Raw genomic sequence first — 13,198 nt, forward strand, 5'->3', positions numbered from 1 at the left:
TTCCTCAAAAACACTAAAAATAGAATTGGCAATCCCACTTCCGAGTACATATCCAAAGGAACTGAAATCAGTACATCAGAGATATCTGCACTGCCATGTTCATTTCAGCATTATTCTCAATAGCCAAGCAACCCTAAGTTTCCATAAAGAGATTAATGAATCAGGAAAACGTGCTATACATACACAATGGAATATGACAGAACCTTAAAAAAAAAAGGAAATTATGTCATTTGAGACACTATGAATGGAACTGAAAGATGCTAAGTGAAATAAACCAAGCACAGGAAGTCAAATACTGTATGATATCAATTATACGTGGAATCTAAAAGTCATTCTCACAGAAACAGAGAACAGAAAAGTAGTTACCAGAGGCTCAGGGGAGAGAGGGGTAATGGGGATATGATCCAAGGATATGAAGTTTCAGTTGGGCAGGAGGAGTAAGTTTTAATGATCTACTGCTCCACTTGGTGACTACAGTTAATGTATTGCATATTTCGAAATTGCTAAGAGACTTTTAGCATTCTCACCTCAAAAAATGCTAACTTGGTGAGGGAATAGATATGTTAACTTACTTGACTGACTCTTCCTACAATGTATACATAAATCAAAACATCACATTGTACCCCATTAATATCTACAATTATTTGTAAGTTAAAAGAAATAATTTTTTAAAATACAAATAAATAAAATCATCTCCCCGCTTGGTAACCTTGAGCCAATCACTTAATGTTTAAGTGCTTCCATTTTTATGATATTGGGATATTTACTACATATCTACCATATAAGAATAAGGATTAATGAGATTGTTTTCAAAGTGTTCTAAGAATTCTTTTCCAAATCCTTTATGAATGGCATAACTATGTCAATGAGTAATTAGGAATATGTATGTTTATAGTTTAGTCTCAGTTCAGTGCAAAAATATTTAAGAAATATGGGTCAGAAATATGTTGTAAGCCATAAAAATGGTTTAACTAGAGATGAACCCCAAAGCAATCCTTTCATTCACTTTGAATTACTTTTGGAGGCAATCCGTTCATCTACTTTGAAGTACTTTTGGGGGCAATCCTTTCATTTACTTTTGAATTACTTTTAAAAAAGTATTTATTTTTTAAAAATACAAAGTAAGGAATTTCCTCTTCATATGTGTACATCTTTATATATGTGAACATGTTTTACATGAAACAGCATCAATCATGCTTCACAATAACTTTTTTAATCTTATGAAAAAGCTAAACAATTCTATTTCACAAAAAAGGAATTTCTAACAATCAAAAAATTGGAGAAAAATACTGTATTCAGGTTTTTCTTTTTTTTTATTATACTTTAAGTTCTAGGGTACATGTGCATAACGTGCAGGTTTGTTACATATGTATACTTATGCCATGTTGGTGTGCTGCACCCATCAACTCATCAGCACCCATCAATTCATCATTTATATCATGTATAACTCCCCAATGCAATCCCTCCCTCCTCCCCCCTCCCCATGATAGGCCCCAGTGTGTGATGTTCCCCTTCCCGAGTCCAAGTGATCTCATTGTTCAGTTCCCACCTATGAGTGAGAACATGCGGTGTTTGGTTTTCTCTTCTTGTGATAGTTTGCTAAGAATGATGGTTTCCAGCTGCATCCATGTCCCTACAAAGGACGTAAACTCATCCTTTTTTATGGCTGCATAGTATTCCATGGTGTATATGTGCCACATTTTCTTAATCCAGTCTGTCACAGATGGACATGTGGGTTGATTCCAAGTCTTTGCTATTGTGAATAGTGCCGCAATAAACATACGTGTGCATGTGTCTTTGTAGTAGAATAATTTATAATCCTTTGGGTATATACCCAGTAGTGGGATGGCTGGGTCATATGGTACATCTAGTTCTAGATCCTTGAGGAATTGCCATACTGTTTTCCATAAAGGTTGAGCTAGTTTACAATCCCACCAACAGTGTAAAAGTGTTCCTATTTCTCCACATCCTCTCCAGCACCTGTTGTTTCCTGACTTCTTAATGATTGCCATTCTAACTGGTGTGAGATGGTATCTCATTGTGGTTTTGATTTGCATTTCTCTGATGGCGAGTGATGATGAGCATTTTTTCATGTGTCTGTTGGCTGTATCAATGTCTTCTTTTGAGAAATGTCTGTTCATATCCTTTACCCACTTTTTGATGGGGTTGTTTGTTTTTTTCTTGTATATTTGTTTGAGTTCTTTGTAGATTCTGGATATTAGCCCTTTGTCAGATGAGTAGGTTGCAAAAATTTTCTCCCATTCTGTAGGTTGCCTGTTCACTCTGAAGGTAGTTTCTTTTGCTGTGCAAAAGCTCTTTAGTTTAATTAGATCCCATTTGTCAATTTCGGCTTTTGCTGCCCTTGCTTTTGGTGTTTTAGACATGAAGTCCTTGCCCATGCCTATGTCCTGAATGGTACTACCTAGGTTTTCTTCTAGGGTTTTTATGGTATTAGGTCTAACATTTAAGTCTCTAATCCATCTTGAATTAATCTTCGTATAAGGGGTAAGGTGCTTTCCAATCAGCAGGCCAAAACCTTGCACCATCAACACATGTTGTGTGCATACTGTAAAAGAAAACATTTTAAAGGCAAAACGAAATTGATAGCTTTTATCTTTGCAAAAATTCTCAGTTGCAACAGAATGAAATTTACTAAAGAAGCTTGATCAATGAAAATATCTGCATAGTTTTTATTATAAAATGTATAACCTCAACATTACTGATCATTATTATAAGCCCTTTTATTGCATTTTACAAGTTTCAGATTTGAAGGTTTTAAATGTGTTTTAAATTATTTATTTAATAATCGATTAAGCTATTCATGCTACACATTTTATAACTGCTTTGTTCAGGCAAAATGTTTCCCTTATAAAACCACAGGAGGAAAATAAAATTTTAAAAAAGTAAACCTATGCTATCTTAGCATCTAGTACAGAGCAAACTAAATAATGGAAATATAACTTAAATGCAAGAACAATTCAGAACTATTCTTTGCAACATAAACCAATCACTCATGTGATCAAAGTAACTCTCCTAAGAAAGTAAGGTACCAATTAGTAACCCACTAGCATTTCCAGAGAGCAATGCTCTATAAAAGCTTACTAAATAGATAAATAGGTACTACCAGAATAAATATTTCTGTCCATAGAAAAAGTATATGCTTAAAAATCAGAAAAAAATAGGGTCTGAAAATCTCATTACCTAAAACCAAAATATGTTGAGTTTTCACCAATATTTTACCCAAAACTGCAGTTTATGCTTTCAATTTTAATGACATTACCTGTATTTTCACAAGTAATTTTACATGTAAGTAAAATTATCTACTTATTTCAGTAAAACTGAAATTCTAATTCTAATGATATTCAGTTTACCTTTTCCTAAAAAAGTGATGTCTAAGCATGCTTTTCAGCTATACCAAGTAGCTGAAAAGTATCAAAAAGACAATTCATCAGCCTGAAAAGCCAACTGAATAGTCTGAATTCCATTGTTAAAATTTAAGAAAACTTTGTAAGGAATGTTGTTCAAGCCACATGAGATTCAAAATTATAAGAAAACATAAGACCAAGAATTAAAAACCATGGTATACACTGAAGGTAGCATAACAGACCTGTGCGCTTTACATACAGTGGTCTTTCTGGTGGTCTAGGTTTCAAAATTTTGAATAACCTCTTTCCTCTGATACCTCATTGTTAACACACAATGCTTCTTTCTTCCACTATTAAAAGGTTATTTCCCCATTTCTTAGGTCATTCTCACAGAATCTGTGGTTCAAGGCGCTTCATGGCCCACACTATCACAACGTGCAGGATCCACAGTCAGGAAAAGCCAATCCTTTTTTTTTTTTTTGAAACACATACTACACCAATTAACTGATGTCATGTTGCAACCAGTTGTCAAATACTCTAGCTTTACATTTCTGTGATTCTAAATATTAAGAACCTATTAGCTAAGTATCCATTAGTAACTCGCTGACTAAAAGAAGTCCAGCATTGACTCTGCATTGTTTGGAGATGATTACTCTTACAGCACATGTTAAAACATGTGCATATTCAAATACAGCAGGCATTGAGTGTATAAAATGCATGGAAGGACAAAGTCACTTCACACAAAGCAAGCTGACCTTTATTCTTTTCTCCCTCATACAAAAATTTATCATGAAAGAAATCTACACAGAGATGTATTAGAAATTCATGTACAACTATGATTAATCTAGAAACGTGACACTCTGAATTTATACTAGAATTTAAACTAAGCTAATTAGTCAATAACAGTAATAATACAAGCTAAGAATTACATAGTAGCTACCACGTGCCAAACATTGTTCTAGGCATTTACACATATGAATTTACTTAGTCTTTGCAATAATCCTACGAGGTGGGTAACATCATTATGCTCATTTACAAAGAGGAAACTAAGGCAAAGAGACATTAAATGACTTGCTCAGGTCACAGAGCCACTAAATAGCAGTCAGGATTTGAACCCAGGCAACCTGGATCCAGAGTCTGTACTTTTTACAATACTGTTCTCTTTAGAAAGCCCTTAAACACTCAAATATTTTGCAAAAAGTACTTAAAAGAGTATCAAATGTTAATACATTAAAATAAGAAAATACTGTGTAGCTCCTGCAACAAAAACTTATCCCTACAAAAGATATCGATTACCGCCTACTTCTATTATAACTAAAACGTTAGCTTTCACAGTTTTAAAATTATACAAACAATTGATACTTGAGGGTAGGTGTGGTGGCTTACACCTGTAATCCCAACACTTTGGGAGACCAAGGCAGGAGGACTGCTTGAGGTCAGGAATTAGAGACCAGCCTGGGCAACAAAGAAAGCTTGCATCTCTATAAAAACTTTCTAAAAAAATTTTAAGAGTGTGGTGATGAGCCCCTGTAGTCCCAGCTACTCTGGAAGCTGATTCTGAGGCAGGAGGATCACCTGACCCCAGGAGTTTGAGGCTGCAGTGAGCTATGATCTACCACTGCACTCCCGACTGGGCAACAAAAAGAAACCCTGTCTCAAAAACAAAGGAATTGATACAGTTGATACAGACCCACTATTTCATCAAATTACTAAGCCTTATATCACATAAAAAGTATAATGGTCATGAAAAGTCAACTTAAATGAATGCTAGTGTTTAAATTTTGAATCAAAATAATAATATCAAACATTTAAAGAATGCCATTATAGATTAAATTTAAAGAAGAAAACTGCATTGCCAGGAGTAATTCTGAGAATAGTTTTTGATTACCTACCTCTCCATGATTGAAAAAGAAGCACAACACTGTAACCAGGCCTCCTAATCGGCTGCCACTGGAAAAGAAGAAAACATAACTCATATAACAAAAATTCAGGTCAATCCTAAGAAAAACCTTAAAACACATAAGATCATAACCTCTGGTATTATTAAAGATTTTAGTCATACTAGAACTCTCCTATGCTTATTTACAAAATAGTTTATTTCCTCCAAAGTTTCATTAGTCAAAATAATCTTTTTTCATTTTTAAAAACTCATTTGCTAACTTCAAAATGTATAGACTCAGAAAAGCACGCAAACTGAAAGGGAATAAAAAATTCTTACTAGTCATATTACTGTACATCATGCAACCTGATTTTTCTGTTTATTTTCTTTAGTACCTCATATTTATTTATGTCCTTCAACATTTCTCAAACTGCTTTCCTTGGGACAGATGACACACATTAGGAAAAAGGGTGAGAAAGATGTGCAAGGAAAGCGATCCATGGTCATGAGGATGGAAAACCCCACACTGCCTACTTGCTCCTAGAAATTCACAAGGCACTTCCACACATTAAAGATTTAATTTCATATTTCCCAAATCTCATCCCCAAGCTACTTTTCTGCAGAATACAGAATACCAGTTTATAGATAAAGTTTTATGTTTCATTTCTTTTCAAAAATTGGAATAGAACACAAATATCAAAGTATGACAATCAGGATTATAACTCTAGGTAAAAAATTAAAATGGTATAATCTGATAGTTCTAACAATTAACCTTCATTTGCTCAGCTAAGAGTGAAATATGTTCCTTACTGTCCCCGAAGTCTGGGTAGGGGACATAAGGTTTAGGTTTATTTCATCATGTTCTGCATCTTTACTCTTGAGGTCTTCTTACTCGTTTTAGCTCATGCTGCTTTCTCATTATTCTACCCAAATATTCTTCCTTCTTTTTCTCTAAGTATAGGTATACCACAGATAAGTCAGAGAGGAAAACAAAGAACTAGATGGTATAGGCATCAAAGGCCCTGTATTTACTCTTGTGATGTATGAATGAGGAAAAGAGGAAGAGAGACAATGGCCAGCAGGGATAATCCACGTAGGGAGTATCCAGAAGGAGACAGGTAGGGCTGCGGACCCAGCACAGGTGGCCTGTTTGCCTTGGCAAAAGAGGAGGAAGACTGCATATTTAGTGGCAAGTACTTTGTGGAGTTTCCATGTTCCCCACAGAGCAGAAGACACAGCCACTTGCTGCTAGAGAGAAACGACGGCAGCATTAAAAGTTTGAGGAAGATAAATAAATGTCTGAAACACCACTCACATTTCAGGAGAGCGGTAACTGGGGAAAACAAGTGCTGCTGGGACATCTTAAGGGAACAATTGAGGCTGCAGAACACACATCTATAGAGTCACTAATCATAAGACTGTGTGATTTTTGCCTACCAATTATCAGCCTATAAAGTACAAAGGAAATATAAAGAAGCAAAGAAACTGAGGACATTGGCCAGAAAGTGGCTGAAGTGATGGATCACTGAAATAAGAGCATCAGATAGAGGAGGTTAGAAAGCAGTACAGGCCAGGAAGTAGAAGCCAGGGTTCTCTCCTGAAAGGTGCACCACATCTTCTCCAAAAGAGAAGCATACAGACTAGGCGCCCAGGCTTCATCATAAGTGATTAGACATTAGAAAGGTTAAGACAGAGTTAAACGTTTAAAAAACAAATAAATACATTTTAATGTTTTGAACTTACTCTAACAAGACAAAAAGATATAGAAGTTTATAGGGAAAAAACATGATTTTTCTCTTGCTGCCCTCTCCCAATCCTATTCACCTAAGAACATTTTAGTACATGTCTGTTCTTCCAAATCTCTCTAACTACCCAAACATGTATTTTCTATGTGATATTAATATCTGAAATTTGTTCCTTTTCTAATTATTCTAGCATAAAGATTATTCCTAATCAATATATGTAATAACCTTAGAGGGATTATTTTTATAGATGGCAAATACTGTATAATACAAATATATTTATTTAGCTCATTCCATATAACTGGACATAGAAATATTTTTCAATTTCTTGCTATAATAAAAAACATTTAAACATCCTCGTACATGTAAATACTGGCGCGTCTGTTTCGGTAGGAGGGACCTAACTGTGAGACACGTGAGTCAAAGGATGTGAGCTGTGCCCGGAAGTACTGCAGCAGTCCGCACCCTCAACACAGAGGACGCTGGAGATCGTTTCTCCATCCCTCCTGCAGCACCTCATGTGCTTTTCAAATTTTGTCCTTAGATAGGTGAAAACCCTTTTCGCACTGCTTACTTGTATGGAGCATCATTTTAGTGTTTTGTTTTGCAACATGCATCTTCTCTTCCGTGAACTGCTTATTTACATTCTTGTCTATTTTTCTATTAGACTATTTCCCTACCTAAAAATTAAGGTTATCAAACCTTTGACTGTCAAATGTGAAAATAACATTTAAAAGCTGTCCAAAAAAACAACCACTTTAAGCCTTGAGGCAGATGTGACTGTGATCTGAGTCACACATGGTTACAACTTCCGTTCTTAGATTATAGATTAACTTGCTTTCTCATTTTTCTTGTTCAGCACAATGACTAGAGAATTAAACAATGTCAGGCCCCAAAACTTCCTACTTCTTTTTTTTTTCCCCAGAGACCAGGTCTCACTCTGTCACCCAAGCTAGGGTAGAGTGGCACAATCATGGCTCACTGCAGCCTCAGACTCATGGGATTCAGCAATCCTCCTGCCTCAGCCTCCAGAGTAGCTGAGACTACAAGTGTGAGCCTGCCTTCGTAGTTAATAACCCGTTATAGATTAACTTTCCCTGTGTTGCTTTACTTTGCTTATATCAGACTATAGAAAATCCATCATTAGGCCGGGCGCGGTGGCTCACACCTGTAATCCCAGCACTTTGGGAGGCCGAGACGGGCGGATCACGAGGTCAGGAGATCGAGACCATCCTGGCTAACACGGTGAAACCTCGTCTCTACTAAAAAAATACAAAAAACTAGCTGGGCGAGGTGGCGGGTGTCTGTAGTCCCAGCTACATGGGAGGCTGAGGCAGGAGAATGGCGTAAACCTGGGAGGCGGAGCTTGCAGTGAGCTGAGATCCGGCTGGCCACTGCACTCCAGCCCGGGCAACAGAGCAAGACTCCATCTCAAAAAAAAAAAAAAAGAAAAAGAAAAAGAAAATCCATCATTATTATACCCTCTGTTAAAAAAAAAAAAAAAAAAAAAAGTTAAATGTACCCTTCCCCAAAAGAAATACCACCTATAACCCATCAGACTGCTGTGACTATGTGCCAACCTGTATGAATAATGTTGTATTTCTGCTAAAAATTTCTGTCTCTGCCTATATAAATGAAACCTAAACTTCCCTGCTTTCAAAGGCTGACTTCATTCCTTTGGAGTTGGTGTTCCTGAGTGGTCCACCCTCACACTTTGTGCTTGAATTAATGCTCTTTAGATTCTGATACTTTTGATTATTTTAAGTTAACACACATGTGTGACGAAGTATTCTAATACATTTGTGGTGTATGCTGTCAGAAAGAATTTTTAAACTTTTACTTATTTAAATATGTTGATATTTTCCTTTATTTCTTCTGCACTTCCTGTCTTGTCTCTGAAGGTCTTCCATACCTCAAAACTATAGTCTCCTAAAATTTCTTCTAATATTATTATTTTTTTTTTTTTGAGACGGAGTCTCGCTCTGTCGCCCAGGCTGGAGTGCAGTGGCCGGATCTCAGCTCACTGCAAGCTCCACCTCCCGGGTCCAAGCCATTCTCCTGCCTCAGCCTCCCGAGTAGCTGGGACTACAGGCGCCCGCCATCTCGCCCGGCTAATTTTTTGTATTTTTTAAGTGGAGACGGGGTTTCACTGTGTTAGCCAGGATGGTCTCGACCTCCTGACCTTGTGATCCGCCCGCCTCGGCCTCCCAAAGTGCTGGGATTACAGGCTTGAGCCACCGCGCCCGGCCTCTTCTAATATTATTAATTGCATTTTCCACTTAGCTCTTTCACCCTAATTTCGTTCTCTTTGAAACAGCCAATTATATTAAAATCATGTATCAAGTAAACATCCCTTTTACCAGTGAATGAAATTCAGCCTTTATCTTATATTAATTTCTTACAATGCTAGACTCTGTTCTATTTCATTCAACTGACTTAATTCTGTATTTTTTTCACACTATTTCTATTACTGTAGCATTATGGTAATTTTAATGCATGATTTTAAAAAGCTCCCCACCCCCAACTACTCTTTTAAGATTTTTTAGGTAAATCTTACCAACTTATTCTTACATATAACGTCTGAACCAGTCTCCCAACCCTGCTCCCCTACCCAAGAAAGAAATATCAGGCTTCTGATCAGAATGACATTAAATTTATATATAATTTGGGTTGGGAAGGACAGTCATTTATATGATAGCCATTCAGTTAAACAGTGTATCTCTTTCCATTTACTCAATTCTAATTGCATTCCTTTAAATAAAATGTTTGGGGCCAGGCACGGTGGCTCATGCCTGTAATCTCAGCACTTTGGGAGGCCAAGGTAGGTGGATCACTTGAAGCCAAGAGTTCCAGACCAGCCTGCCCAACATGATGAAACACTGTCTCCACGAAAATACAAACAAACAAACACACAAACAAACAAAAAACATTAGCTATGTGGTGGCACACAACTGTAGTCCCAGCTACTAAGGAGGCTGAGAGTCAAGAATCGTTTGAACCGGAAAGGTGGAGGCTACAATAAGCTGAGATTGCTCCACGGAACTCCAGCCTGGATGACGGAGTGAAACTGTCTCAAAAAATAATAAAAATTTTTTTGGACAACCAATGTAAGAGTTAAATACCAAAAGTTAAAACTTCTAGAAATACAAAGAGAACATGACAAAATCTGATCACAGTGGAGAATTTTAATTCTTTCATAATCTGACAGGTCAAGTAAGCTAAAGGAAACATACTAGGGATTTGAAGGAGATAATCAACAAACTCAATGTTGTGACTATACGGAGATTACACATCATTTTCTATGTCACTGGAACATCTAGTTGCAAAGGTACCTCATTCTCTGATTAGAATCTAAAACAACCTAAAACACAAGAAAGATAAGTTTTTTAAAAAATGACACTTGGAGAATTTAACGTAAAATTTCGTTTTAAAAATTCCCTGGAACAACAAGGAATCAAAATGGAAATTTAATAACTTTAATTTTCTAAATGGCAGAATAAAGGTAGGGAAAGAACAAAAGACTCACAAATCCAATTCCCTGACGAAATCTCAGGATGAGGTTTGCCTAAGAAGTCGCATACCCTCACTCAGTTGCCATACAACCTGGGAGGCTCTGAGGTTGGACAATTTCCTGAGGGCAGAGCCACTGTGACAACATTCCTTTTTCACCAAATTACTAAAATACAGGTTACGGTCCAACATCTTCCACGAATATGGGCTCAGCTTTGCTTAACTTGTAACAAAACAGGCAGATTTTTTCTAGTACACTTTGGGGAACTGCAAAGCTAGAGGAGGAGAATAAAATTTGTTTATCTCCAAGGATGTTCTGAGTTAGAATCACTGTGAAATGATGTGACTTGAAACAAATCTAAAATAGTGTTCTCGATGTCCACTCTCTCACCCCAATCCATAGAGGCTACTACGTAAGTCCTTTTATTTTGCTAAACAGAAAAGACATAGCAATCAGAATACCTAAAATTAAATTTTTTTTTCCCACTATAGTTGATCAGTTGATATTTTAGCATTCCCTAGTGGTTAAAAAAAAAAAAAAAAAGTCTCTTCTGCAATATTACTGTCAGAAAATATGAAAGCTCCTATTGTGCAAATTTTAAAACATTCTAAGCTTGCTAAACATTTACCACATTTACTTATACATCTCATTCACCTAAACCTTGATTTTTCGTAGACATAAAATGAGGGGATAATGAAAAATAAAGCTAAAAAGGACCTAAAAATACTTTCCAGTTCTAAAATTTAAGAATTTTATAATTCTCTTCTTTCCTACCTACTACAGTTGCATAGATTTAAATCAATTATTAAGTTTTGATAGGTTTTATTAATCATTGAGATTTTTATCTCTATTTACAAAAATGATGAACCATCCAAAGTTAAACTTTTGAAGAGAAAAAAGCAATCAGAGTTAATTCAAAACTATATTAAATAACTCTTACGAGTAAGCTTTCTTATAGTTGTATAAATGCTTAAGAAAGAGAAAATGGAGAAAAATTTGGAAATAACCAAATTAAGATAATTTCCAATCTTAAGTTGGAGATTGAAGGCTTGGGCACCTTCCTAGCCCAATGAAGAAATGCCAAGCAGGCCTGGTTCAGAGCTGAGAAACTTCCCCTATACTCATGGTGGCGGGGGCGGGGGGGAGATTCACTGGTTACTAAGGAAAGAAATAGGAAAGAAAGATGAGGAATGAGGATAAGAATCAGGAAGGGTGAGAAAAGTTCTCAGCTTGGTCCTTTCCAGTCTGTTTCAAGCAAGTCATTAATGCCTTTAACTCTCTATCTGCCAGTTCTAACAGAAGTTATTTATTTATTAGATTGTGAACTCAATTCACCCATGGTGCCTAGTACCAAGCCTTGTCCATGGAAGACAGTGAAAGGGTATCTGAAAACAGAACTTATTCAATCAAAAGACTACTGGCATTCCTTTTCTGAAAGCTTGGAGCCAAACACACCACACCTCATGTCATTGTTGCTCTCAGTACTGGCCCCAATACCAGGCAGGGCCATGTGTTCAGGTGAGCCTCTGCTCGGACCCAACCACCACACTCCTCAACTCCTATGCAGACCTCTCCACTGTGTGCTCCGGGCCCTTCATTCCATGGTGAACAACTACCTATCCGACACCCACAGCCTCTTCCCAGAGGCTTCCTCCTTCTCTTGCCTGGAAATACCACTCTCCTCTTAACAAATGCTTCCCCTGGAGCCTCCCCAACAATTCTGTGCCCTAGTATCCCAGAGTCTATTTCCCTCCATCCCACCACCGCCATACCAGCCCAGGCTCCCATCCTCTTCCCCTGGGCTACTACAGCCTCCGACACTCCCTACCCAAAGCCTGCTCCCTCTATGCTGCAGAGTGTGTTGTCTTTAACAATGAATGGACCCAATCCCACTCCCTCCACACAACCGTTCAATGGCATCCCACTGCCCACAAGGTCAAACCCAAACACCAAAACATGTAAAAAAAAATGCCTCGCAGGATCTGGCCCCTGCTTACACCTCGACTCCTTTCACTATTCTTCCTCCTACCCACACTCTGTTCTCCAGCTGCACTGTCCTCATCAGAGTTCCTCAAATGGTAAGACCACACTGACAAGAGTGTGCAGAGCAGCCTGGGAGCAAGACCAGTGGGGAGCAGAGCCCCATGAGCTCATGCAGAGTCATCCCAGGGTGATGGGCTGGCAGAGAAGTGGAAGGACGCCAGAGATATTCTGAAGCAGGACAATAATAATAGGATTTTGTGACTACTTGGATTACAGAGGAAATAGGAAAGTCATGGCTATCTCCGAGAGGTCAGACTGGGCATTAGAGTAGACAGAAGAGTCATTTGCTGAGACAGTGAACACATAAAAAGGGGAAGGGTTTGGAGAAAAGATGCCAATATTGCCAACGAATAACCTTCATCAATTTATGCATACTAAATAAAAATACTTATCTTTTAAATATTCATACACAACTGTTAGACCAAATGGGTTTGATTAAAGATACGTTAGCAAGCCAAGTTAATAGTACCTTCAAAAAAAAAAAACAAACAAACAAACAAACAAACAAACAAACAAAAGGCCAGGTACGGTGGCTCACGCCTGTAACCCCAGCACTTTGGGAGGCCAAGGCGGGTGGATCACAAGGTCAGGAGATTGAGATCATCCCGGCTAACACAGTGAAACCCTGTCTCTACTAAAAATACAAAAAAAAAAAAAA

The 13,198-nt window shown here is 37.5% G+C and overlaps 1 protein-coding gene across 1 annotated transcript in view; it reads right to left on the reverse strand.

Moving 5' to 3' along the window:
- Nucleotides 1-2,411: 2,411 nt before the first annotated feature.
- The window catches only part of LOC115894618 (probable C-mannosyltransferase DPY19L1), a 32,701-nt gene continuing 21,914 nt past the window's right edge, over nt 2,412-13,198 (reverse strand). The window contains exons 5-6 of the mRNA XM_030922431.1: nt 5,258-5,315; nt 2,412-2,566 (exon numbers count right to left, since the gene is read on the reverse strand). Coding sequence (XP_030778291.1) covers nt 2,546-2,566; nt 5,258-5,315 — 79 coding nt within the window. The 3' untranslated portion in view covers nt 2,412-2,545. The remainder of the gene's footprint in view (nt 2,567-5,257; nt 5,316-13,198) is intronic.

This window comes from Rhinopithecus roxellana, chromosome 18 (genome assembly GCF_007565055.1).
Source record: "Rhinopithecus roxellana isolate Shanxi Qingling chromosome 18, ASM756505v1, whole genome shotgun sequence".
In the NCBI taxonomy this organism is placed as follows: domain Eukaryota; kingdom Metazoa; phylum Chordata; class Mammalia; order Primates; family Cercopithecidae; genus Rhinopithecus; species Rhinopithecus roxellana.